The sequence below is a fragment of the Blastomyces gilchristii genome (genome assembly GCF_000003855.2).
Source record: "Blastomyces gilchristii SLH14081 genomic scaffold supercont1.10, whole genome shotgun sequence".
Classification (NCBI taxonomy): domain Eukaryota; kingdom Fungi; phylum Ascomycota; class Eurotiomycetes; order Onygenales; family Ajellomycetaceae; genus Blastomyces; species Blastomyces gilchristii.
Genome location: NW_003101673.1, coordinates 1,834,143 through 1,860,938, shown reverse-complemented (window position 1 = coordinate 1,860,938; position 26,796 = coordinate 1,834,143). Strand labels below are relative to the sequence as shown.

Genomic DNA, 26,796 nt, shown 5'->3' with positions numbered 1-26,796 from the left:
TCAGAACTTTGATTTCTGTATGCCCCCTTTGCGCTCTTCTTTATTAATTGCATGGTCCTGTTGTTATTTCACACACGCTCTCTCTGAATCTCTTAAGAGAGCAATATCCCTCTCGGCCTAATAGTTGTCTCATTTTGGCCCATATATGTGATTGATCCCGCTACACGTTATAGTAACAAGCCTGCAAGCTTGTATTTTATTTGTTTGTGCACTTCTTGCTCTGCTGGAAAGTGTTGCCAGAGTTTCTCAACGTCCCTATATCGCGGATATTCGAATCCTCATTACAGAATCGCGATGCTCAACGTTGCCAAACGAAGGGTATCATCCATAACTAATTCCAGAAGTACGTATCGAGATACCGTTACTGTTACTAGTTAGCACCACCTTGAACCGACTACGGAATATGCCCCGAACGGGTCGGGTTAAAAGTCAGCGCTGTGTTTCGAAGAGCATATCGAAAAAATCCGTTTCTACTGTGAATCTTGCCGCCGGTTCGCGGCATCGGCGGAACTTCTTGTACGGCATAGCATATTGATTCATCGGAAGTGCGCCGGCAGTGCGGAGAAGAACTGATTCCCTTTTACCCATATCTATAGAGTTCTCATTTCATTTCTATTCCCTATTACTCTCCACGATGCCTCTATCGGATATCGTTACCATGCTCACTCTCATTCCTTCGCCCTTCCTTCCCCCGTGAATGACTTCCTCATCCTTTTGTATGTTGATTCCATTGAATTATACATGTGTTCACTACCAACTATCCAAGCTAGAAAACCATATCGACTCTAAAGTTCTATGAACCCACTTGACGTCTTGCAGTAATTGACACTTCTGGAACCACTCCCCATGCGTGAATGAAATGGTCACAAAATCTACACTTCGAGGGCATCCTTCTGACATAAATCTACAACGTCTAACACTTTCTATTTCACAAGTTCTCCATAACTTTGGCAATCGAAATCGCTTTCTCTTCTCCGTGTCTCCCCGTCACGACCTGCAGCGAAACTGGCATTCCTTTAACCAAATTTACGTTGTCTATAATCACCTAGTCAGCGATAACGATACACACACAAACATGTATATCCAAGGATATAGATCCGAAATACACCAGCGGAAAAATACATATATAGGAAAACTCACATTGCTTATGATTAAAAGCATCCGATTCATTCCGAGCCTTGTACCCAATCCACTCACTATCCGGTGCGTCGATGACAGGATCAACCTTGGTAATGGGAACCGTCAGGGCTGCGTAATCGAGCAAGTTCCAAAGGGCGCTGTAGCCGAGCAACTGCTTACTTTCAACCCAAGTGCGCGGTTTAAAATTGACCCAGGCCATAACTGGCATTATCAGTGCGTCGATACCAGTTCTGTTCCAGTGGGCAAGGTACGCTTCCCTATAGGCGATTTTCTGCACATCGAGCTGTGGCTTGGGTTAGCTTCTTCGAGAAGTGGTTCGGAACCGGCACAGCAGCAAGAAATAATAATAATAATAATAATAAAAATAAAAATAGTGGTATTATTGAATTGACCATGGGTAGAAATGGAGTTTGGATGTACATACTTGCTGCCGTTGCTAGATGTTTAGCTTATCCCGCTCTTCGCCAACAAGCATACCCTGGATTAGGGGCTCGTTAGCCAACGTACACATGTTTCGGCATTCTTCTCCACCATCGGCCATTACGGCTTTCAGCCATATATTGATACCCTCATCGTGCGAAGAAGCGTCCCACTCGATTACTACCAACAGTTAATGGCTATTCACACCCGATGGTTGGAGGCGATCTGCCAAACTCTACCTTCATGGCCTGCTGCTTTGAATTTAGCCGCGGTTTCACGCAGCGCTCGGGTTATCGGAGGCTGTGGTTTCACAAACCCATCGTCGAAAATGAAGGCTATCCTTAACGGTCTGGCGGGCGGCTTGGTGAGTTCCTCTCGCCATGGATGGGTAATGCTCTTGGGTCGGTTTCCCACGGGCGAGAAGACACTACAGCTTTCATGAACATTTCGACGTTTTCCAGGGTATAGCTGATAGGGCCAGCTACTGGCGGTACGATATAAATTTGCGTCATCCTAAAATTCAAGATTGGTTAAAACACAAGCCGGAGAATGTTCCTCGCTGATAAAAAGGTAAGAATACACACGATGATTTTTCCCATGGAATGCGTCCGACGCACGGGAGCAACCCGTACAGCCCTTGTAACGCAGCGGGAATTCGAATTGAACCCCCTATATCGGTCCCGACACCAAGGATACTGCCCTGAGCCCCAACCAAAGCACCCTCACCCCCCGAGCTGCCCCCTGAGATGAGGTGTTTATTGAAGGCGTTGACGGATTGACCGAATACATGGTTATACGAATCCGACATCTATCACGGCAGATGTCAGGATCACATTGACACGAGTTTCTCAATAAAGGAAAACCTACCATAAGTGACTGTGGTATATTCGTTTTAACATAGAGCACTGCTCCCAAAGAAAGCAGTAGTCTAACAACGCTCCCGGATTTCTTTGCCGGTTTTCCGATCAACCCAGCCCACCCTGGATAGATGTTTTATGTCAGTACGTAACATGATATATACCTTCCACTCCACCCCTTGAACATCGAGCAGAATACATAGGTGTGGTATTTCAAAGGGATGCCTTACCAACCGTGGTATCTATCCCCTCAATATCAAAGCCATCCTTGATCGAGATCGGCAATCCATGCAACGGCCCAACGACATTCCCCGTCCTCGCCAAATACCCATCAAGTTCCCTCGCTCGCTCCAAAGCACGTTCGAAAAACATCTCTGTACAGCAGTTGATCAACTGATGCGCAATGGCAGCCCGTTTACAGAAAGCTGTCGTCACCTCGAAGCTAGACAGCGATCCAGTTGCTATCTGGTGCAACAGTGAGACTGCATCGGTGATCTTCGTGATTTGCAGCTCCTCGCTCGAGAGGATGCCACACGATTCGATCACGTCTATGGAATTGACGAAATCCTCGGCAATAGACTGTAATCGCCACGCGGGAGGGATGGATTCTGCTTGGCTACGGCGCTTCTCCCGAACGATTTCTTTCCAATGCACCATGTTGACTAACTTGCAGGTTTTTATCTTGGGGAAGAATTGACGTATATATATCTAGGGGTTATGCTTTCATACTACAACACCGTACACGATAAAATTAAAATGGAAAAAAATATGTATAAACCTGCTGAAGTCGCCAAAGATAAGAGGTAAAAGCCAATAACGAAAGCAGACAGATGGACATTGGGGAAGAAGTAGAACTATAAATACCCGGACACTTTTAGCGCATGAGATGTGTACAATAAATAAACCTTGCTGCGGAACAGGTTAGATTGCTCTATATGTTTCCGCTTGAAAGTCAAAAACGCTGATGAAGCCAATCAACTACAAATAGCTTCTAAAAACTCATGAACACAAATATTTATCCTATATCCGCCATGCATTTGCTGTGAATTCCCCATAAAATGAGTATTGCCTCTGATCTGATAAGTCTCTACCGTTGTACTTGCCAGCTTCGGCTCTCGTTTCCCCGCGTTCGGCATTGGCGTATTTAGCCGTTAGCCCCGCCCTAATCCAGCAATATGTTGACGTCGATGGACGGAACGATTGCCGATGGCCGACGATGAGTATCTACGATTCCGTACTCTCCAGACATTCGACTGCTGATTGCACTATTATTTCCTCAATGTATGTATAGACGGATATTCGTTTCTAGCCACCAGCTCACTGGCTGGTTGGATCTTTAGGCGAAAATAGCAACGGCGGATTTGAGCTGACCTGAGGGCAGGTCATAACCACTCGTGAACCGGGAGGAAATACTTGGATAGGGGGATAGAAAATTGATTTTTAAAACTAATGTCTATATCCATTTCAATTTAGCTATAACAAAAAGGACTCAGGATGGAGGTTCCCCAACCCTCACCTCAAACCATCCTAGTTGCGCCATCCATTGCGGAGACCTTCGTCCGGACCCTCCTTGAAAAACACGCCGTCCCTCCCAAAAACGCCGCCATAGTCGCCAAATGCCTCGTCGAAGCCGATCTACGCGGCGTCGACAGCCACGGCATAAACCGCATCCCTTCCTACCTAACCCGAATCCGCCAGGGTGTTCTGGACCCCGCCGCCCTCCCCTCCGTGCAGCAGATAACCCCAGTCGTCGCCCTAGTAGATGGGCATAACGGCTTTGGCTTCGTCGCTGCACACACCGCCATGGACCATGCCATTGGCATGGCGAAAGAGTACGGTATTGGCATGGTCTCTGTCAGGCACTCGAACCACTTTGGCATGTCAGCCTCGTTTGTCCGGCAGGCAGTGGATGCGGAGATGATGAGTCTGGTCTTTACGAATTCGTCCCCAGCACTGCCTGCGTGGGGCGGCAGGGAGAAACTAATGGGTGTCTCGCCGATTGCATGTGGGGCACCCGGCGGTAAATCTGGGGTACCGTTCATCCTTGACATGGCCCCCTCGATTGCTGCCAGAGGCAAAATCTATAAAGCCCATAGGCGGGGAGAGCAGATTCCGGAGGGCTGGGCGTTGGATGGAAATGGTGCGCCGACCACGGACCCTGCTGCAGCGTTGAAGGGGGTGATGTTGCCGATGGGTGGGCCGAAGGGATCGGCACTAGCGATAATGATGGATGTGTTTTCTGGGGTTTTGTCCGGCTCGTCGTTTGCCGGACATGTTACGGGCCCATATGATCCGTCGAAAGAGGCTAATGTGGGCCATTTCATTGTGGCTATTAAACCTGACTTGTTTATGGATTTGGAGGAGTTCAAAGCGCGGATGGATTACTTGTACCAGAGGGTAGTTGGCGGGGAGAAGATGGAAGGGGTCGATAGGATTTACTATCCGGGTGAAATTGAGCTGTTAACTGCGCAGAGGAGGGGGGAAGAGGGGATCCCATATGTGCATGCAGAAATCGAAGCGTTGAATTATGAAGCGGATGAGGCCGAAGTTGCTCATTTAGATAGGATATGATGCGGGGAGCTGCGGGGTTTTGTTGGTACTAGAGCTTAACTACATACCTCTCTGACAACTGTAAGATTAAGTTGAGACTAAGAAAAGGCAGTGAGTGATACATCTCCTTTGGAAGTAACTGCAGCAGCAACAAGCCTCTCAGCATCTTGGATATCAAATTCAAACTGACCATCAGTCAAACGTGCGAAATAAGCACAAAAGAAGACGAGAAAGCAAGTTATGAAAGATAAAACAGCAACCAAGGAACGAAAGAAAGCTGCAGCCTCTAAAAATACTATTCCTTTTCCATAATTCATAATCCGTCCAATGAAATGAAAGAAGGACTGAACGCGCGAATATCACAACACGAAACGGAATCATGTATAGACAAGCATAGCCTAGGCGTCTAATAAGGGAAAAAAGGACGAAAAAAGAAAAAAGAGGCAGCTGTTTTCTTATTCACCAGTTCTCCGGTTGCATCGCCCCGGGATCTCCCCATTCAGCCCCATTCAGCCCCGGAATCGGCTCCCCTTCTTCACTAGCCGCATTCAGCATCTCATCCCCGGTCATCCCCCACCCCATGTTCTCGAGCTCTCGCACGAAGAAATCTCGCTCTTCATCCATTAATGTGTTCCCGTCTTCAAATGCCATTGTATCTTTATACTTGCGCAGGTGCCACCAGTGCGTGAGGCCGCGCAGCGTTTGCTCCATGGGCAATGACTCTTCAACCTCGGCATCCACATCACTTCCAGCCAGCCAGTCGTCGCGCAGCTCCGGACGGCAATATAGATAAATGGCCGTGATGACGCGCATGTGGCTCTGGCGCCATTTCCGCCCGCAGTAAGGGACTTGCGACTTCACCAGCTTGAGCGTGTAAAGGCGAAGACGTGGATCGGGAACTTTGATCCCCTTCCGTAGGATGTTGCTGGATTTGTACTGGACGAGTAGCAGGCACCTGTGAGCTTTGTCCCGGGTGATCTTTTGCATTATGTGCAAGAAGTTAATCGACGAGAAGAAGTTTCGGAAGGAGTAGGTGGTGATCGGCCCTGTGGGCGCGGGTGCACTGGGGTAACCTAACTCATCGACTTCGGGGAGGGGTGGAGGGTGGTCGGGAGGATTGGACTGCAACTTTTGTGGTGATGCTGGGCGAGCGGAGCTGTTTGGTGCAGATTGCTGGGGTCGGGCATTGCGAGTAATAGGGGGTGGGGCTGCATCATCCTCGCTATCGGGTTCCTCCGGTTCGGGTGAGGTTGCAATTTCCGGGGGTTGGTTAGAATGGACGTGGCAGAAGTGGAAAAAGCTAAATCAAATTAGCAATTAAGCTCAATCACTGTTGTAGGTGCAGCTCTGGCAACATACCTCAGATCATCTCGATCATTTCGCTGCGCAACAACCCTATCGATCTCCTGATGGATGAACATTTTCAATATAAGAGGAAGATAATTTGAATCGAGCAGTAATTGTGTCATGTATTCGAATTTTAGTATATCTGGGAATTATGTTAGCAAAATATCTGACTAAAGCCACATCCAGAGCTGGAACTGGAACATACGCGACCGCTTGAGCCATTTCAGCATGATTAAAAGGCACCCTGAAATAGCAGCGGAAGTTATTTCTCGGTGTCTGATGGCGTCGAGTTCTTCACTGCATTGATTGTCGTCTCCCCGTTCCATATCTTGGGAAGCTGAATTCGGCGCAGCCATATCATCGAACAAAGAAGCTTTTGCGGGCCTAATAAGAACATAGTGTTAGCTTTTCGGATATTCACTACTTTCTATGGAACCAAGAGATCTCACCCATGTCTGAAGCCATTGGGTCCGTTTGTTTTTGACTGCAATGCCGCAGCTTCTGTAATGTTTATTAAAATCTCTTTCAAAAGGACAATGACTATGGATTGTAGATTGGGAAAAGCTTGGCTCTGTAAAAGCGGACGTCAGTCAGGGATACATGAGGCAGAACGGACAAGTTTAACTTACATAGAAGTCTTCGACAGCATCTAAGCGTTCCTGGACGTATGGGTCATCGGATTCCTTCACATGTTGGAAACCTACGTCAGGTTTTTTCTTTTCAGCTTTCTTGTCCTCCGATTCAGACTCAAGATCAGCCAGCCAGTCAGTCGCCGGCTTATCATCATCGAATTCTGTGGCATCCCAGCCTCTATCATATTTGAGGAATCTCTCTCGTTCCTCCCAGAGTTGGCGCATCGCTCTCGTCATCTTCATTCGACTGGAGAACAACTGGCCAGCTTCGATTATAGAGGCAGGTACATCACTTCCTTCCCATTTCTTACCCACAACTCTATCTTGAACTTCACTACTTCCCTTTCCACCAATATCGTTGCTAGTCTGGTCAAGAGGTGGATACATGAAAGGGAAATGTTGGTTGGTTTGATAATTTTGTTTTTTACCCCCTTTTCCTCCTGGTCCCATGGGTGATGGCGGAGGTGATGGAGCGGGCGTCGCAATGTGCACGGATTGGTGGAGGATAGACCCGTTTCCGCTTAATGAGGCCGGTCCAATGCCAGAAAATAATGTTGATCCTGAATTATATCTGCTGGAATGGCTTGGTAAAGGGGGAAGTATAGAATTGTTCTCCAGCTCAAAGGGTACTAGCGGAGGAGGAGGATTGTATGCTGGGTATTTGGAGGTAATTTCTTGTCGGAATATGTGATAATCAAGGGGAGAAGCAGTAAGAACAGGTAACTTGGAAGACTTCGACGCATCTTCCAAGGCACCATACTTAGGCTCCAGAACTGCTTTCACTCGCGCTAAGCTCTCGGACCCTCCGAATAATAGTAGAAGGCATTTCCATAGCAGGAGGATAACCTAGAAACATTTAAGAACGACATACTTTAGATGAAAATGGGATTTAAACTTACTCTAGTTAATGGAATGCTGGTTGCATCTTCCCAGCGCAATCGCGCAATAATTTCGACGAGGAAAACAAGGATATTCGGTTTTAACGCAGCTTTCGAGGGAACAGTCAGCTATAGCTTAATTCTTCTGGAGGAAGAATAGTAATCAAAACATACCAATATCATTCTTCAAGCCAGCTTGATCCGGGTTCGATTGCTCCTGTATGCGAGCCACCTCTACGACTAGGTACATAGCAGTCAAAATGAGATTGGCTTCTCTCTCACGAGCCGCATAATACGCAGCCGTTCCGTTTTCCGTCTCGAAAAATTTCGCATCCGCGTTTGTTATTGGCCTGGCATACGCATATTAGTAAAACAAAGACGCAAATACAAACATTGCATCTTTGGTAGATGGATTCACTGACTGGTCCTTCTCAAAAATCCGTTTCATGGCCTGAAATAATACAGGAATTCCACCACACTGATGCACAAGCAATATATTATTTACCATCCATTTAATCTGCATCGACCTTGACTTTGGACACTCCTCCAATGATTCAAATTTTGAAAATCCAGCCGGAGGATCTTCTGAACTTTTGCCAGCCGTGACAGCCCAAGCCCCCGTTATAAGATAACAAACAACCTCGAGAGCTTCAATACGGATAAACAAATCTGCATGATCGAGAGACCCAATCATACGGGTAACGAAGCTCGCACGAATATCCTCGGTAACATCAACCCAGGGAACTTCAGAAACCGCCGGGGGACTCATACGGTTTTGGTAAAACTCCGACCAGTTCTGTTCAAAGGAAGCCTTGGACCCCAGCAGCATAAGACGGTCCGGCTCATTGTACTGGAACCACTCGTCTACCTCCTTCGGAAATGGCTGACAGTCAGCGTACTCAAATGCATAAGCAGGCTGGTCAGGCCTGGGCATCTCGTGGACTAGTTTCCGCAGCTGGGCTAGACTCAAGGAATCCGTTGGAGACCCTATATTCTGGTGCACAGGCGCTGGTGGTGGCGGCTTCATGGGCGGTGGTGGGGCCGCACTTGCATCCCTACGCAGTTCCCGGCGCGCCGGTTCTCGTCCATGGCGTTGGGGAAGGCCAGGAAAGTCGTTGGGATCAGGTTTGCGAGCTTGTTCAGCTTTAAAACCCTCAACCAGTTCCGGCATGAGTTGATCATCGGGAACTGTGGAAATATCAGTCCCCAACTGGTCAATCTCGTCCGCGTGGACAATATGGTGCTCCGGTATGTCGGAACGCCGAGACTTCGATGGAGAATCCATGGCCTGTTGGGTATCTAAAATGGGCCAAATACCGGATATTCTAACTTGGAATGGAATATGTATTTATAAGTCGCAAAACAGTGGAGAAACTCGAACGTTATATGTGGTGGCCACCAGCTGTCCTGCTTGGTCTCACTCCAAAGATGGGGTATAAAGTAAGGGCAAGAAGCCACAACGCAGAGATTCTGAGGCAGAATCCTTCATGGTCAACGGGTATTTAGATAGCGAGTTGCATTCAAATTCCCCATAGTTTGGATTCACCGAACTGCTGCTGTGTTTGATATCAAGATATCCTCCTCTTCTTCAAGATGTTGAAGGGATACGATAACACACAGGATCCGGATGAAATAAAATCCGATATAGTTATATCACGTGATATGGTTATTGATCGCTTGCGACCAGCTCTCAAGGAGAATCGTGGACAAATTGGATTGTTCAATCGCTCGGTACTGTATGGAAGGAGTTGCATTGGTTTATGCAGCTCGGACACTACTCTATGTATATGTACAGATACACGTCCACAGATCTAGAAAAATGGGACAGGGCGGAAAATGCAATACGCCTACTACCAATGCGCAGACAACGCTCAACAAGGCATGATTATACTAATAGCTCAATGTGTATATACGCAAATAAATTAGAAAACTCCAATGTCAGACCTCAGCCAACCAGAGAAATTGTCAATTAAGCTTACCAGAAGCCTTGGAGGTCCGTTTAGATGCAACACTCCTTTCCATCCACCGTTGCCAACCCGCCTCCACGGGGTCTTCTTGAATAAGCAAATCGCGCATTCTAGCCATTCTTGCTAGCTGCGTTTCCAAAGCCCAATCAATCCAGCCTTCCCGTCGCAGGTAACTAGAGAATAAAAACCATGATATCCCACAGACCACTCCCGCAGCGCAACCCGCCAAAACCTGCTTCGGCGTGTGGTAATTGAGATATACGCGGCTGGCAGCGACTGCGCCAGCACATACACAGGCTAGAGCTGAAAGCGCTGCCCGTTGCATAAACGTAGATGCGGAATGGTTGGTAGTAAGGTCGGGGACATGTCGAACGAGGAGGAACAATGTAAGTGAGAGGGAGAAGAAAGCGACGAATTGGGAGTGGGAAGATGGCATGCCGTAGCCCTTCCCGAACATCTCTGTTGGGTTCCAATTGAGCCAAATTAGCCTTTTTTTTTTTTTTTTTTTTTTTTTTTTATTCTCGTAGAGTTCATACAGAAAACGAAGAAGCCATTATTTAACTACAGGGAAGATAACAACATACGAACTGGTCTCTCCTCGCGTATTAGCCGCTTCAAGAAGAAATTTAACCCTTCACATAGCATCTGACCAGCGAACATAAGCAGCACTTCGACCTCCCGCGTCGCCCAGATAAGAGTAACATAAATGATGCATATTGCCTGCGGGACTAGAGCTAGGAAAGCAGAAACGAGGGATATGGGGTCGTCCGGGTTCTAGGAGATATCCGCGCGGGAGGAATGTTAGTGTCCGAGTGGGGAGGATGGAATGCGGCGTCAAAAGAACGGGGAGGGACAACACTCACATAATGGACATGAGTTAGCGATAGAGATGCCAGAGGGACATCCATCCCAGCCATCTCGAGTTGAAGCCTCGCGGACAGGTTAGAATTGGCAATGTATGTTTGGGCTGATTAAATTGATATGTCTCGATGGTTAAAGGTCTAAATAGCTAGAAGCAGGCTAGAGCAATAGAAGATCAAAACCAAAGTAAGTATGGACCAAATTCATCAGACAACTATTTAAATAGCTAAATAAAGGAACCCTCAAGAGGCCTCGCTCGGCCAGACGACCTCTCACGCGCGATGAGCGTGGTACGAGGGCGAAACGTCGCTACGAAATGGATATGATATACGTAGTAGTGCGGGCTAAATAGTTAAATATTTAAGCAAACGATAAGACAAGGAATAAAATATTTTAGCAAAAGGGAAAAAAACAAAGGACTAAATTGCGTGCGTTGTGGTGGTGATGCCTTATTCCTTATTCTTATTATTTTTACTAAGGTTGGGCAGGAAAGTTCATTGCTTCAGCGCCCATTTATAAGTTAACTTAATATTTAACTATATTTAAATATCGAAGTAAATATGCGGCAAAAAAATAGTATATTTAACTTCCCCCCTTCCTCCATCCCCAACTTGCTGTTCATTTTTCTTTTTCTTTTTGTTGACGGAATCCGCATATTAGAATAGAAGAGGCAACTAATATCCCTCAAGTATTTATTTATATCTATTTACGCCTGTTGCCTCTAGAAATCCGTGTGCTCCCATCCTCCCGATATTTTATTCATCCCAGAAAGTCCCGTCCCAAACCTCCCCCCGCAATGCAATGGCGAGATGACGGGATTACAGTCAAGGTACGGAGGCCTTTTTTTTTTTTTCCTTTGCCCAGCGGATCTCTTTGAAATGGCTCTCTGCTCTCTGCTTTGATTTTCTGCCTAGAGAATAATGAGTCAACCTTGAATTCTAACGGCCTAGTTAACTAACTTACACGCAGCTGCCCGTGTCCGCGAACCCCGCTAACCCCCCTCTGTGACGATAGAAAACGCGATAAGGAGAACCGATAAAAATTCACGAGAATAACTAATGGACGACCTATGCGAGGACGAACGGGCCGTTGAGCTGTCGTCCATTGTCGCCATATACCCCGAAATTGTTATAGATCCCGATTCGAAATTCAAGGCTTTTCTTGAGCTTCCCGTCTCTCCCACCAAGCCCTTGAAGGTCATATTCCAGCGACCACAATCATCACTCCCAACTCCGCCGGCATCTCTCAGCACTCATGAGGATGGAAACACCTTGCATGTAGATGCAGAAGAGGTAGTGCCATGTTACCTCTCATATCTTCCGCCTCTCAGGCTGGAAATTGATGTTCCCGATGGATATCCCTCCCTTGCACCTCCTCACTTTTCTATCACGACAAATCCAGATTGGTTACCGCCATCAAAGATCGCTGAACTAGTAACTGATGGCAAGAGATTATGGGAGGAATGCGGGAAGGATGTGGTTATATTTACATATATCGATCATCTACAACAACTAGGGGAGCGGTCATTCGATCTTTCGTCAGATCCCGAATCGCCCCTTACCCTATCGCGAGATTTAAAAGTTGCACTTATGGATTTTAATATGCAAGCTCAGCGACAGAAGTTTGAACAGGAGACTTTCGAGTGCGGTGTTTGTCTGGAACCTAAGAAGGGGGCAAGTTGCCATAGAATGTTGCTCTGTTCCCATGTTTTCTGCATAAATTGTCTTCAAGGGTTTTATAACACTTGCATAAAAGAAGGAGATGTTGACAAGGTGAAGTGTTTGTCCCCGAACTGCGGGAGAGATTCAGGAAATGGACCACAAGACGGACAGCGAGGACACCTGACTCCTGAGCGCCGAAAGAAAAAGGATCGATCCCTTAATCCAAGTGAGCTTTTGCAAATTCCACTCGACCAGGAAGTTGTCCAGCGCTACGTCCACTTCAAAAGGAAGCGGAAACTGGAGGCGGATAGAACAACTGTTTATTGTCCTCGCCAATGGTGCCAGGGTGCTGCTCGCTCAAAACGACATCCGAAGACCACGGATGCGATCAACGAGGAGATGGAATTGTCAGACGATGAGGACGACGAAACCTCGCGCACCCCATTTGATCCCCTTGGGACAGAAGATCAGCTTCCACCAAAGTCAGAACGTCTCTCAGTATGTGAGGATTGCAGCTACGCATTCTGCTGCGTCTGCAAAAAGGGCTGGCATGGCGAGCTGGCATTCTGCTATCCTCGAAGAGCGGCTGAATTATCGGCAGCGGAGAAGGCCAGCGAAGAATACATCAAGATGTACACAGCACCATGCCCAACATGCGATACTCGCTGCCAGAAAGCAATGGGTTGCAACCACATGATCTGTTTCAAATGCAACACCCACTTCTGTTACCTATGTTCAAGCTGGCTCTTCGAATCCAACCCGTACAGCCACTTCAACGATCCAAACAGCAGTTGCTACATGCGTCTTTGGGAATTGGAGGAAGGTCACGATTCCGGTCCTGGTGGACCGAATTGGGATGATGCTGCTGCACAAATACTAGCTGAGATGGACAGTGAGGACGATGACGCCGAAGACCTTGAGCGGGAAATCGCCGCCGAAACCGCCAACAACAATAACCACGGACAGGGAGCGAACAACCGCGCGCGAAACCTAAATCAACAACACCAACGACATCCTCCACCTCCCCCAGCACCGGCTCCTCCAAACGCAGCACGATTTCGAGCGCCACCTCCCGCACCAGTGCCCCCTGGCGCCAATGTCAACCAACAAAATGGCCGTCGTGCAAACGATGCAGCCCGTGCTGCGGCCGCGGAGCGACAGTTGCAGGTTCAAGCAATGGCCGAGATGCGAGGTCTGCAACGTAACCCGCCAAATGCACCCGCGCCCCCGAGACAGATGGCTGGATTACAGCGGTTTTTGGAGCTGGTACAGAATGACCAAGAAGATGAATGGGACAGCGATGAGCTGGAAGATTTTTGATACGATACGTCACGTCAACAACTACTACTCCGTACAATTAAAGAGTTCGTGTTTCGCGTACACGCCTACGGCAGCGTGTGTTTGGACATATACAATATATACAAAATATTTTTTTCCAACCTCTTTTATCTTTCTGCTACACATTTAGTTTTTTTCCAGCCTACGGAGAAGGGTCTTGGAGTGTGTATATTGTGTTTTATTTATCTTCCTCACGTTTCTCTTCTACTACTTCTTTGTTATTCTTTGGCAATGATGTGGCACGTTTGCATGCCGATTTGATTCAACCTGAAAAATATACCTCTTACGAATTGTCCCATATTCCCCATGTATATCTTATACCTCTAGGACAGGACATTCTTCCTTTCCCCCTTCACATCCATATGTACTGCACTATATACCCCCAACATCCCACAAATAAAATGTTTTACGCACCTCTTTGTTCCCCATTGTTGGAATGTTAGATATCTGCCATTTTATCCCGTAATCGGTAAAAAGCACACCCACATTGTTAAGCCGATCAATACACACTCTATAATCTCGTACACGTATATAATTGTAATATCTATAGAGGGGGCCAGTAACCACGATACATTGCCCTATCTCACATATGCATTCCCTCCTAGTGATATTAACACCTTTTTACATGCTTCCTTTATTCTCCACGTAGGTTTAAATTATAAAGTCTGAGATACGTCGTTGGATGTTATCAAATAGTTAAATCATATTGTACAGCGCGTGTGTGTGCGCCAGGAGGTAAATTCGCTCTCTGCTCATTCTCCACGTTAATTGCAGCCAAATGGTTGCGTGGATACTTATCCAGTTCGGAGTGAGTGGGGAGGCCATAGATAGATTTAGAAAGTGCTTTAGAGAGGGCATTTGAAAAACACATACGGCTTAACAGGACGCATTCTATACCGGCAAGTTCAATGACCCTGCCTCGCAATGGAGGCAGTGCCCCCATAAATAGCGGGAAACAATTCAGAAACCTCAATTCGCTAGGGATGAAAGTAATTGAGGTAAATAACTCAGGAAAAAGCCTGAACAAACTACATACCGCTCCGGGCAGGTAACACAATAACAATTAAAGCCCCATATCGAATATGAGCAGGATGAGAAAGGATAGAGCCGAGAAGGATTACCAAAAAAGGGGGTAAAAGTTGCATCACTCAAGAGACAGGCATCACATAATTCGGTTTTTTTTTTTTTTTTTTTTTTTTTTTTTTTTTTTTTTTCCATTCACGGCCTCAGCAGCGACCCCTTACTAACCTCACGCAGGAGCCGGCCGTGAGGCCCCATCATGTCTATAGGCCAGTCATAGAAGAGCTCATAGTGCATTATGGTTAAATTTGCGTACATTATTAGGAGGCGGTAGCGACGTGAGAAGTCGATGCCGTGCCATTGCTCTTGGCGGGCTGGTGAGGGGTCCTCGGATAGCTCGTGGTGGTCAGGGGTTGCAGGGCTAATTTCCACCTCCGCTCCTGATCGAGTTTTCCCCGTAGGTCTTCTCGTACTATGGCTGTGGTGTGGACGATGAGAGTATGTAGGTGCAGTAGCAGTGGCATGGTTGCCTTCTGCTATTTGGGAAGACGCAGAGGAGGAGTTGATTTCGTCGAGCGGGATGAGGTGGTTTTCCACTGGACCGACTGCCATTCCCGCAATTTGAACTAACGGTCGGTCACCCAGTCGTTCCTGATTTTCGGATGGAATGATATGGTCCAGCCTAAACGCCATGCCATCAGGATGTTCGGTCAGAGAGAATATTCCGACACGCCCCTTTTGTGAAGCTGCCAGGACGATGCCAAGCTCTGGGATCTGGTTTACTATGTTGAACCGCTCGACCATTTCGAGATTTGGAGGAACATCATGCAGATCTTGGACCAGAGCGTCACGGAGGATAATGGAAGACTTTTTGACAAATGGATGGGGGAACATGCGGATAGAGTTTTGAGTGAAGTGGAGAATGGGGAAGTCTGCAAATGGGGGTTTTGTGCTTTCTGGATCTTCGGCACTGGAAAGCCAACTTGAAATATCGGGGAAGATTTCATCGAAAGAGTTGCAACCTTGGCTATGTTGCTGAAGGCTTTCTAGGAGAGAATTGTCGCCATTGCTTCCTCCGTATTGGAAGGCGGCGTATTCGTAGTTATTCTCTACTTCGCCGGCTTGATTGTCATCCTCACCGTCCTCTTCCTCTTCTTCTCCTACTTCTTCCTCTTCTCCTACATCCCAGTGACCATCCATAAGTTCATAATCATCGTCGGCGTCACCCTCTTGGGCGTCATGATCATCGTCATTGCTAGGCATATCTTGTGCGGTGTCAATTGCAGAAAGAAGGAGATCGTCAACGAGCTCAGTGTCGGCTGTTAGACCTGGTGGATCACCCTGAAGCGAAGGCCATGTAACTAGGAGGGGATTAGGGTCACTATTTGAAGGAATATGCTCGGTGCTTCCATCTAAATCCATATTTTCCTCTCTCTCAAGATTTCCGAACTCCTTCTGGTCACTCTCATTTTCACTCCCTTCTTCCTTAAATACCGGACAGGGCGGTGAGGAACGATCAAGCCTCGACTCCCCGGTGCCCATGGGTGAGTCTGGTGGAGAGGGGATATCAGATCCCAGTGAAAATGTCTCGTCTGATGTATCATCTGACTCATGAGCAACGGCATCCAAATGTGGTGAGTCCTCTCGGGTATACTTAGATCGCGTGTATTGAGCAAGGGCACTCAAGTCGTAAACGTCTTCATTATGGGGATGTCTGCGTGGAGTGCCACCACAGGCGTCGTTCAGGGTCGCTTTGGGTCTAAAACTTCCTGGATCGAGAGCTAAAACGTTCCAGCCCAATTGGTGGCTAAAGTCAGGTGGGTTAGAGACTTTGCCTTGAGGGGAAGTAGTTTAAAAAACTTACTTGTCTTGCGCCCGACCCGGATGATTGGGTGGGTCCTGCTGAACATCGATGATTTTCACCGGAGTCGGATATTCCCAGATATTGAACATCATAAGCTTGTTACCGATATCAGTGCTAATCAACCAATCGCCTTCGGGATCCAGATAGCAGTTCAGGAAGGCAATGTTTGGAATATTCTTTTTGTGGCCAACTAAAGTGAACCGAATGTTGCAGACTCGACGTTTGTCTGGACTTATCCGCCGGAGTACGCGATACTGTGACTCAGAGCTCACATTCGTCCACTCTAAAGCCCGGCTAGCTGTATCAGATGAATGGGTAGGCTTCGAACTCTTTGTAGCGTCGCCCGCAACGGATGCATGATCCACCAAGGCAAAGGCGAAAACAGTAATACACCACGAATTGGAGCTTACTGCAATCATTCTGGCAGTCTTGTGGACCGCAAGGCCCCAGGCACTTTGGCCTACCCAGTCACTAAAAAAGCAGTCGACAAGTTCCCCAAGTTCGGTCGGCTTGCCATTCCCAGTCACCTTAGCTTCCTCGATGACCGCAAATATACGCTCAGTCCGATAGGCTGCAACATTACCGGAATCAGTAGCAAGAAGTAATATCTCTTCATGGCCGAGATCCTCGACACGAATTGCGTTTATAACATGTGGCTTATGCCGTGTGATGTAACCGGGCGCACGAGGATTTTTTGGAACTGGGGTTATTATCATTGCTGGATTCGGTGCAAGCGCCCGTCCGCGACCAGAAGGTTGGTATACGTAGATCTGATGTTCAAAAGCTACAAAATAAAGGTTGCGGTGCTGTGATAAAGCGGTCTGGAACCAGTTCTGTCAGCTGATGTGCGGTCAAGGGACGGGAGAGCGGCAACAAGGCACCATACCAAATTATTCCGCCAGTAAGCAGGCCTGGGATGAGATGCATCGTATCCTCTTGGGTATATTCATTAGTAGGGTGAGCGCTCAGTCTACCATGTATTGCTTGGACGCCGTGGACATACCGTGGAAACTGCCATGCGATTAGCCTAGATCCATCTTCTCGAAGGGCTACCAGTCTACTACTGGTATATCACAAACGGTGTCATACATATTCCCTGCCTATCTCAACTCCATTCTCCTTTACTCGAATCGTTTCGTCACGCTCTTCAACCGGGAGGCGACCAAGCGGGCTTCCCGCCCCTGGTCTCGATTGTCTCCCCACCATGAAACCACCAACTCTTGTAGTAGGAAATTCAAAAGATCACTTCGACATCAATCCAAATTATACGTACCCGCTGCTCTAAACTTAAGCAGCCAACTAGGTATAAAAGATAGGGAGATGCGGGAAATAAATGGAGATGTTCATTTCAACCAGCCCCCTAGGGAATGGTTGGCAAAACTAGGCCGCAGCGGGGGGGGAGTCGAAGCTATCCCTATGAATTTGCGATCATATATCACATGGAGGATGTGAAAGAGTTAAACAAACCCCATGGCAACACCGCATCACGATTTCTGGTCCCGTATCGCCTTTCCGTACAGAAATGATTTCGAAGTCGAACAGGTGAGGTCATAGCTAATACACACTAATCCTTATTAGGTTAGTACAACCTTTACCTCGGAACTGACAGATCAAGTCCGTGCGCCTTTCGACTAAGTCACATGACTCTCGCGGCGATCAATTTCAGCTCAAGCAATCCTTGAAGCTTGATACAGATACCCCAATATACACCCACCTCCAGCCTCCAGTAATCATGGATCTCGTGGCAAGTATTCGAAAGGAAGGCAGCCGGTAAGTACTCCCACGCGTGTTTACCCCAGTTGAAAAGAAGTTACCCTCAAGAGATTACAGAACCAAAACCCAAACCTAACTGAGCTCTAACAGTGGCGGCCGCGACTCCTTCAAATGGTCCGATGTCAAAACCTCCACCCACCGCGAAAACTACCTTGGCCACTCCCTGATGGCTCCCGTCGGTCGATGGCAGCAAAATCGAGATCTGTCCTGGTATGCCAAGGGAGACAACGACCCCGAAGACTCCCCAGAAGAAGCCGCGGCGAAACGACGCACTGAGCGAGAGGAGGAGATTAAACGCATTAAGGAAGCTGAGCAGGAGGCGCTGGCGCGTGCGTTAGGTTTACCCGTCGCCCCCAAAAGCTCTCAAAATGCAAATATGACGCCACTGGGTGGAAAAGAGGTAGAGCGGGCTATTCAGGAGGCAAGTGCGGCGGACGGGGGAGCGGAGAATGATGACCGCCCCAGGGGCGTTGGGTTTGGGGGTTTTGGGGGTTTTGGGGGGATGGGCGGGATGAAGGCTGGAGATCAGGAAGATATGATGGAAGGGACGGGGTATGAAATGGTTGGCCCGGATAATGGGATGGAGCGGCGTGGCAGGCGAGGGGACCGGACCCGAAGTGGGCGCGATGGGGGTGGCGATCGTCGAAGGAGAGGTGCGAGTAGGGATCCAGATCGAGGAGAACGAGATAGAAGGAGTAGGAGACATGAAAAAGATGATGAGCGCCATGGAAGACGGAGACGCCGCTCTCGATCTCCCGATAGCGATCACGGGGTAGTACAGAGGCGCCGCTCTATATCGGCTGAGATGCGGAGGCATCGTTCGAGGTCGGGAGATAGGGCCTCTTATACAAGATATCGACGATCATCTAGATCGCGGAGTCGAGATCGAAGGCGAGGGAGAATGCGAGAGGAGAAATATCCCCGTCGTGAGCGGAGTTATTCTCCCGCTGAGCGTCGTAGCCATCATGATCAACGTTCCAGGCGAAAAAATGACTATGATCGAAGGAGATAAAAAAAAAAAGCCACACTTATTAATGAGATAATGATGGCCTTTGGAAATACACGGGTGGCAGGAGTTCGGCGCTGGTGTCTTTTACAAGATTTAACATATGTTACATTCATCTTGCCATAACCTTTATATGATGGGTATTATCCCACCAAAAAACCACGAACCGTTCTATATCTATAAATAAAATACCCTTTTTAGATGATCCTCTTACAATTCCTCATGGCGGGTCTTCTGGTCTGTGCTCAAATCTGGCATGACCATCATCTTGACCACTAAACTCGTCCATCCGGTGAAATGCTGTGTTCGTTGACCAGCGCCGGTCTCGGGATTATACTGCTCCCATGCAAAACCAGTCTTTTTCCATTGATTAAACACATTGTCGACAATGTTCTTGCGGAGTTGGGTATACATCTGGCGTGCTTGTTCTTGATGTGGACCAGAAACCGTGGCGACATCCTGTTTTCCCAAGAAGGTTAGTAGTGTGCTCTTGCAGAGAGCTTCAGTCATAATAGAACTCCCAGATCCGATTTCGACTTACAAGGAGGTTCTTGAGAATCAAGTAATTAATGTTAATCCAGATGGGACTCCTCCAATAATTCTCTCCTATTCCATAAAACTCATCTTTTTTGCTCAGACTACGAATACCGTAGTCACTCCACAGCTCCTCTGGATCCTGGATAAGATCCAAAATAGGACCCAGCCGCGGGCTATCAGCGGGTACCAAGCCCGTCATAAATGGGAAAAGAGATACATATCCCTTGTGACAGACATGCACATGCTCCTCAAACTCATCAATGGTCGCATCGCAATAAGTTTGAGCATCTTTGTCCCAATGGAGATCATCGATATTCCGAGTGATCGCAGTCTCATATTCCTTAAATTCTTGCACGTCGTCGGTTTCATCCAAGGCTTCAGCAATACGCCGAATCGCACGGGTCATCATTCCCATCCAGCTAATCAAATCTACATGGAGTTCGCCAGGGTGGGGAGGCTGAGGTCTCGGGTAATCATCAAGTCCGGATGTTAGAATGTGCTGCACAGATCGTCCTCGCCACCTGTAGGATTCCTTCGTAGAGAAAGCTTCCCGATCATACGATTTAATGTCACCCCACTGTGTTTTCTTAAACCAGAAATACTGGCGTTTAAGTAGAGGGTAGATAGAGCGAAGATACGAAATAGCAAGCTCCGGGTGTTCCAAATATTCCGAGCGGATATCGGAGGGTAAACCGTGTGCCTCAGCTTGTTTCCGGTCGCCATGCTTATTTAATGGGATTCTCTCCACAAATGCCTCGATAATCATGAATAATGTTGGAGGATTTGCATAATGTGGATATTGAACCTGAAATTCCTGAGGCACCTTGCTACGGGCTTCGGAGCCTAAGATCTGTTCGCGTGCAATCCACCCATCCTCATCCATGAGATTGAACCAGCTCTTCGTTATTTCCAAACTACCACCTATTAGCAATTGCCATCAAAATCCGGTTCAATTAAAACGTACGTCAAGTCGAGGTCCCAATCAATAATAGGGATCAAGTGGAATCCTTCATCCCAGAGGAAGCCACGAGGGAAGAATGGCCGGGACGGGATACTTGTAAACAACTCCGAAGGGCCAACTAGGCTTGGCTCTGCCCGGGCTCGTGCTTGTTCTGTCTCTTCCCAAAACCCTTCATTTTCCTCTTCGTATTCCGGTGCATTGGATTGGTCGACAACTGAATCACCGTAGAAATATCCGATACCGCCAACCAAGTTCGAAAACATGGCTTTCGAAAACTCCATGTATTTTGGCACGTTAAAGGGGGCTACGGGAGAAAATATCTTCTTGAACTTTTCAGAGAACATGGCTGAAGCGGTTTTAATCTCTTCGGTAAGTGATGTTGCTGTGAGGTATTAGACAATAGTTTATATTCTCTCCATTTGTAATGTGGCTAAAATGGGTTCAACCTACAAGTCAAAGGTTCCGGCGACGAGCCAGACGAGAAAAGAACGTCGAACTTTCCATTTCCACAGTCAGCTGGGGGGGGGGGTTCAGGGTGTGTAGCGTTATAAACTACATACCTCAAATTGGCCCTGGAAGACCTTTTGCACGAAATGAATATTCCCAACATCGGGCTTATTCGCGATAGTAAAAAGTTGCGCAGGCGGAGGAGGATTATCCGTCCCTTGTTCTCTCAAAGTGGCTTCAACCTGTTCCTTCAAATGGGCAAAAAGAAGCGCTTCAGACACCAGCATTAACGTCAGCGCGAACAAGATCTATTCCTCAATTCGTTTATAAAATATAAAGTATCAGTCATACCTTTTGATTGCCAGAGTAAGTCCGGGTGCACCTGGAGTCCTACAACCCTCGTCCTATCCAATGGCTTGTCGTCATACACCGAATGGCTTCGGGGAGGGTACTCATTACTCTCCGGGCCCCGGGTAATGTCTAGAGTAAAATTACCAAGACTGACCATAGATCCTGTAAATTTCACGTCCCCCTTGTATCCCAGAGCATCAGCCTCGTTAGCGAATTGCAAACTCCCCAGGCCTTCAAGCGCGGCGTAAAAGATCATCGTTGTTGCTTGGTCAGGGGACGCATCCGGGCGAGGAGTACCCTTGATACGTGCACCCCAATTCCCTCCATTGCTTCCGCCCGGAACCTTTATAAAATCGATCGTGAGGTCTATTGTGTTCCCCGCATCGTGGATCGTCTGCCTGCCTCCCTTGCGGATATCGTACTCATCCCACCCATAACCGGCCATGCCCTCATTTTGTTCGCATGTATGCCTAAGCTCTTAAGGAAAAGTTAGTACGGCACAAGCAATTTAGGGGGTTTCCCTCGCAATTCGGGTCTACCTACTGTGCTGTACAGGCTTATAGTCGTCCATCTGCGCCCACATTAAGCCCATAAGCAAACTCTTGGGAATCCGCGGGCGGACACCAAAATATAAATTTGGCCTATACGGGCCCCATAATAGCGATTCATTGGAGGCTCTCCGTACCTCATCTGCCAATATCGAGACATCGTCGTTGGGAGCTAGCGAGCCCTTGTCCGCAACCGCGAGAGGCGCTATGGAGAGTAGCGAAACTAAGAGAGATCGCAGAGCTAGCACCATTGTCTCTGAAAATGATACAGAAATTTAAACCATTGGTGCAAAATACTGGAAATTACAACTGTTTGTAGTTTCTCACAGCGTCCGCGGGGGAGAGGTTGGTTGAACTGGGCAGGGCAGATGGCGATGCGCGATATGGCTATATCTGTCCGATTGGCCGGCGTTGGAGGCTGTTGGTCCGAGCTTCTGCACCAGCTCCAACTTCTAGGAAACACGCGGCCAGACCTAACTAAATCTCCTCTGCAATTTAAGTTACTACAATACCCATGGATAGGAGTAAAAAGGCAACTTGTGATGTCGGCTGAAATGATTGCTCCGTTGGTCAAATCTGCGTGAGTTAACTCGGTTTGAGCTGGCAAGGTTGTGAGGGGTGGGCACGTGATTTGCTAGGGCCTTGGGCTTAAAACTTATCTCAGCGGGCTCAGACCCTCTGGCTCGGTTTGAACGGGTTGCAGCATTATTATTAACTAATCCGGCATGACACTAACCTACTTTTGATACAAGTCATGTGCTCAGAGCAATCCTCATCAGAGAGTCTGAGAAGAAACAGTTTCATCTTCAATGAAGATTCTCAAGATTTATAAGAATTTTTCAGATTCTTTAACTTTGACTTTCTATTACTATATACTCATATATCTTTGAGATTTGAAAATCACCTTAGTTTATAGCTAAAGAGAAGAAGAATAGAAATATTTATTTAATATTTTAAAAAAATCTATATTTAAGATAGATATATACTCTTAAAAATAATCATATTTTTTAATCTCAGAATTTCTAAGAGCTTTTTTTTATATAAGACATTGAATTAAAATTCCTGTATTTAAAAACACACTGATTAACTTTGAGATGATATTTCTATTCTGTAATATAACAGAACTGAAGCAGTGACTAGTCAGTGATATTATATAGAGATAGTTGTTTGAAAAGCTGTATAAGTAAGCTTGACTATCCGTGATATAGAAGTCAACCGCTCCACCATGAACTCGCTCGATTTTTCGAATAAGAACCCGCCGATAGATCCATCGAAAAGCCCTCGATCATACGAGCATTCTGACCCCATTGCTGACTGCATACCCTGTGTGGTGGTGGAGTTATCCAGCCAAACATGAACCGGACGTTGTTCGAAACCCCTGTGTGGGATTATCCCCTGTTCTCCCCTACCACACCACAACCCCGGGCCAAAGGGCCATACAAATTGTAAGGTGAAGAGACCTAGCCATATGCATCAATCTTCTTGATTTTGGAAGATCCCTGATCTGTAGTTGTGGAGATATCTGAGAAGTGACCTCTGTGAAAACCCTGTCCATCTTTGATGTTCCAAAACATCAATGCCAAGTCCCACCCTCATACCACCCTTCCTAATCTGGCCCATCCCCAGCAGAAAAATACAAAAAGATATCTCAGTGATAATATCAAGTATATAATCAACAGCTACTTCTGAAGTGCAATCTCTGTGATCTGTCTTCAGTGTATTTAAACATCAACACCAAGTCTCACCCTTGTACCATCTCTCTCAATCTGGCTCATCTCTGATAGAAAAGTACAAAAAGATACCTCAGTAACTGTACTCAATACATAATCAGCAGATATAATAACTATAAAATCAGTATATCTCAAGGTCTGACTGAGTCTTTGATCCCTGCACAGTGAGATATATTAAATCTAGTTTTAATATCTCAATATTCAATAGATTCTGCAAGAGATTGAGAACAGCAATACTAGATTTCTATTGAATTTGAGAATTAACTCTATATTGATATAATCATTGATAAAGTCTTCTATTTTAAGATATAAATAATCAGTTTCTCTACATCTCACTGATAATATTTACATTATTATATAGAAACAGACTTATATTCTCTATAATATCAAGACTCTGAAGAGAGAAAGTCTTGATAGAGAGTATATAGTAGTATATATCTTAGCAGTTTCTATCTCATTCTTCTGCAGCAGTTAATGCAAAAAAAAAAAGATTTTAGAAATAGTTATTTACTTCTCTTAAAAAAGTAAGATGTTTTTCTCTGAGTTTTATACAATATTCTTATAAAGAATTAAAAACAGAGTTATTTTCTGTTATAATTTCATATTCTTTTAAGTAAGAATTACTTTTTCAGTGACTGAAGAGCTTTCATTAATACTTAATTCTTTTTTATACTCTTTATTAACTGATTTGAGTTGCACACTTGTTGTGTGAGAAGAATTGAATAATTTAGAATAAAATTGAATAGTTTTAATCAATTTCTCTGTAAAAAATTAATTTATTTTTTGTCAGTTTTTCTCTTAAAAACTGTCATATTATCTGATTTACTATTAATTGATATCATACTTTTTCTTACTATATTTCAAGAAAGAGATTATAAAGATTTTATTAATTTATCTTAAAAATCAATTTTAGTTTATTAGATTCTCTTCAAAAATCTAATCTAGTTACTGAACTAGTGTGAAAAAAATCAGGTATTTTATACATAAAAGTCTGTTATTCTTCTTTTGAAATAGTCTGATCAACTTTTCAATTGAAAATAAACTTAGAAATCTCTTAATTGAAACAGTCTGATCAACTTTTCAATTCAAAAGAGTTTAATAAATATCTCAATTAAATTAGTCTGATTAACTTTTCATTGAGTAAGAACAATGAGTTCAAAAGTACACTCAGTTGATATGGAAAAAGATGCTTTCTCAAATACTATTTCTGAGATTGAAATTCTGAAGAGAAGAAAGAAAGAAGAAATAGAGAAATAACAAGTTCTTGAAATACAGAAACTTGAAAAAGTAAGTAAAATTCTTGAAAAGCAATGTCTGAGTGAGATGAATGAAGAAGTTCTGTTAATTCTTCATACTCAGACTAGATAACTACAGAAAGTGATCAAGTTCAAACTTAGAATTTCAAATACAGTTTAAAAAACTTTGAAAATTTCTAATATAATCACTGACTCTTCAGTTTGCTCTTCTTTCTTTTCTTCTTCTTCTTCTTCTTCTTCTCTAAATTAGAAGAAAATATATACTCAAGCAGCTGAATCTACTATCTCTAAACCTGCTGTCTCTAAATCTGCTATCTCAAAATCTGCTCAAAATTCTGAGAAAACTGAGAAGAATACTGCTCATACTTCTAGTGATAGAAGAGTGAAGAAAAAAATACAAAAAGAGAAAAATCTTCAAATCTTCAGAAATAGAAGACTTATTCTCAAAGTCTCAAATCAGGATATATTGCAGAGAAATAAGCTAAACTCAAATCTCATTTTCAGAATTAGAAATGAAATCAATCAGCAGTTCTTTTCTCAGTTAATAACTGATATTGAAGTTCAAAAATCAGTTATAGCTTTAATTAAGTCATTCTTCTTTAAAAACTTCATCATTCTGATCACAATGCCTGAATTCAGTGCAGAATTCCTTATTCAGAATGAGAATCTCTGAAAATCAGTAGTAGAATCTTTGTTAAACACAACAATTCTATCTGAGAGAGATGAAAAGTGAGACAAATTCATTCTTCATAATATTTCAGTTGAAATTTTTGACTGTGAAGAAGAAATACTACTTCTCAAAAATGAATTAGAAGAATACAACTCTATTCAACTGAGAAAAGAGTCTGTATAACTAAATTCAATTAAGTTCAGACAAAGCAGAAGAAATGTCTCTGTTCTAGTATATATAAAAATAATTGAACAGTTAAAGATCTCTGAAGTAAGAGTAGCAGGTTTGAAAATGAGAGTTCATGAATATAAAGACTCAAGAATGAATCTCAAAGCTCAAACACAGTGTTCAAACTGTCAAAGATATGAACACTTTGCAATCTTCTGTTTCAGAGACTCAAAATATGCATTCTGTGTCAGAGATCACAAAACTAGTGAGCATAAATGTGAAACATGCTCAAAAAGAGATGAAATATGTCAACACACTCTGCTTAAATGCTCTATTATTATTATTATTATTCTTCAATTATAGATGTATGCAGTCAGAGACTATGACATCTACCTGAGAACTTTTAGTTCTCAGGGTTTTTCCTATATCTGTAAAGTTAACTATTATACATTCATCAATTTCAGATATGTAAAATCAGAAAATTTCAGCTCAGAATACAAAAACCATTTACAAATTGCAGTGTTTTAACATCTTCTGATACTTTGAAACCATTTGACAATATCATGACAAAGGAAAAGAGAACACAGTCTTAAAGATAGACACATTAAATAGATAGATAGAAAGGAATTGAAAGGAAAAGATAAAGTAAAGAAAGACTGTAACAAAACAAATTATTAAAAGATAGTATATAGCTGTTTTAACAGACTATATCTGGTTGATTTCCTCCTCTTCATATTCAGATAATTCTGAATTTAGCCATTTTCTTGTAGCTGCTTGAGTTTCTGATAGAAAGTCTATTAAGTATTTAATTCCT

The 26,796-nt window shown here is 45.1% G+C and overlaps 9 protein-coding genes across 11 annotated transcripts; 3 read left to right on the top strand and 6 right to left on the bottom strand.

Moving 5' to 3' along the window:
• Positions 1–928: 928 nt before the first annotated feature.
• BDBG_17243 (uncharacterized protein) lies at positions 929–1,674 on the bottom strand (the record flags this gene model as incomplete). The annotated part of the gene is made up of 3 exons (XM_031725010.1): positions 929–1,035; positions 1,141–1,423; positions 1,648–1,674. The coding sequence occupies 3 exons, from the start codon at positions 1,672–1,674 to the stop codon at positions 929–931; spliced, it is 417 nt and encodes a 138-aa protein (XP_031578874.1).
• On the top strand, positions 1,517–6,762 carry BDBG_05291 (alcohol dehydrogenase; the record flags this gene model as incomplete). Of its 3 annotated transcripts, XM_031722072.1 has the most annotated exons (3): positions 1,517–3,698; positions 3,799–5,078; positions 5,190–6,762. In XM_031722072.1, exon 2 carries the CDS (start codon positions 3,912–3,914, stop codon positions 4,986–4,988), a length of 1,077 nt encoding a protein of 358 aa, XP_031578872.1. In that variant the 5' UTR covers positions 1,517–3,698; positions 3,799–3,911. The 3 variants fall into 3 exon arrangements, with proteins under 3 accessions (XP_031578872.1, XP_031578871.1, XP_002624522.1); XM_031722071.1 differs by having other exon boundaries at positions 3,799–6,762; XM_002624476.2 differs by lacking the exon at positions 5,190–6,762 and having other exon boundaries at positions 3,651–3,698; positions 3,891–4,988.
• Positions 1,902–3,074, bottom strand: BDBG_17242 (glutamyl-tRNA (Gln) amidotransferase; the record flags this gene model as incomplete). The annotated part of the gene is made up of 4 exons (XM_031725009.1): positions 1,902–2,073; positions 2,145–2,368; positions 2,428–2,540; positions 2,648–3,074. 4 exons carry the CDS (start codon positions 3,072–3,074, stop codon positions 1,902–1,904), a joined length of 936 nt encoding a protein of 311 aa, XP_031578873.1.
• Positions 3,433–9,447, bottom strand: BDBG_05290 (pheromone-dependent cell cycle arrest protein Far11). The gene is made up of 8 exons (XM_002624475.2): positions 8,247–9,447; positions 7,999–8,174; positions 7,846–7,934; positions 6,944–7,792; positions 6,764–6,885; positions 6,520–6,698; positions 6,327–6,456; positions 3,433–6,267 (listed from the first exon to the last, which is right to left on the bottom strand). The coding sequence occupies exons 1-8, from the start codon at positions 9,107–9,109 to the stop codon at positions 5,427–5,429; spliced, it is 3,249 nt and encodes a 1,082-aa protein (XP_002624521.1). The 5' UTR covers positions 9,110–9,447; the 3' UTR covers positions 3,433–5,426.
• A 17-nt stretch (positions 9,448–9,464) lies between these two features.
• Positions 9,465–11,143, bottom strand: BDBG_05289 (dolichyldiphosphatase). The gene is made up of 3 exons (XM_002624474.2): positions 10,655–11,143; positions 10,376–10,565; positions 9,465–10,250 (listed from the first exon to the last, which is right to left on the bottom strand). Exons 1-3 carry the CDS (start codon positions 10,706–10,708, stop codon positions 9,790–9,792), a joined length of 705 nt encoding a protein of 234 aa, XP_002624520.1. The 5' UTR covers positions 10,709–11,143; the 3' UTR covers positions 9,465–9,789.
• Positions 11,144–11,210: 67 nt separating this feature from the next.
• Positions 11,211–14,516, top strand: BDBG_05288 (RING finger protein). The gene is made up of 2 exons (XM_002624473.2): positions 11,211–11,481; positions 11,622–14,516. Exon 2 carries the CDS (start codon positions 11,711–11,713, stop codon positions 13,631–13,633), a length of 1,923 nt encoding a protein of 640 aa, XP_002624519.1. The 5' UTR covers positions 11,211–11,481; positions 11,622–11,710; the 3' UTR covers positions 13,634–14,516.
• Positions 14,517–14,869: 353 nt separating this feature from the next.
• On the bottom strand, positions 14,870–17,741 carry BDBG_05287 (uncharacterized protein; the record flags this gene model as incomplete). The annotated part of the gene is made up of 5 exons (XM_031722070.1): positions 14,870–16,478; positions 16,536–17,356; positions 17,422–17,470; positions 17,539–17,546; positions 17,625–17,741. The coding sequence occupies 5 exons, from the start codon at positions 17,739–17,741 to the stop codon at positions 14,870–14,872; spliced, it is 2,604 nt and encodes an 867-aa protein (XP_031578870.1).
• Positions 17,499–22,857, top strand: BDBG_05286 (uncharacterized protein). Its single transcript, XM_031722069.1, has 5 exons — positions 17,499–18,077; positions 18,151–18,305; positions 18,399–21,181; positions 21,266–21,625; positions 21,804–22,857. Exons 1-3 carry the CDS (start codon positions 18,006–18,008, stop codon positions 19,318–19,320), a joined length of 1,149 nt encoding a protein of 382 aa, XP_031578869.1. The 5' UTR covers positions 17,499–18,005; the 3' UTR covers positions 19,321–21,181; positions 21,266–21,625; positions 21,804–22,857.
• Positions 19,525–22,409, bottom strand: BDBG_05285 (mannosyl-oligosaccharide glucosidase; the record flags this gene model as incomplete). Its single annotated transcript, XM_002624470.1, has 7 exons — positions 19,525–19,773; positions 19,856–20,765; positions 20,816–21,194; positions 21,263–21,308; positions 21,373–21,530; positions 21,611–22,087; positions 22,154–22,409. The coding sequence occupies 7 exons, from the start codon at positions 22,407–22,409 to the stop codon at positions 19,525–19,527; spliced, it is 2,475 nt and encodes an 824-aa protein (XP_002624516.1).
• Positions 22,858–26,796: the final 3,939 nt, after the last annotated feature.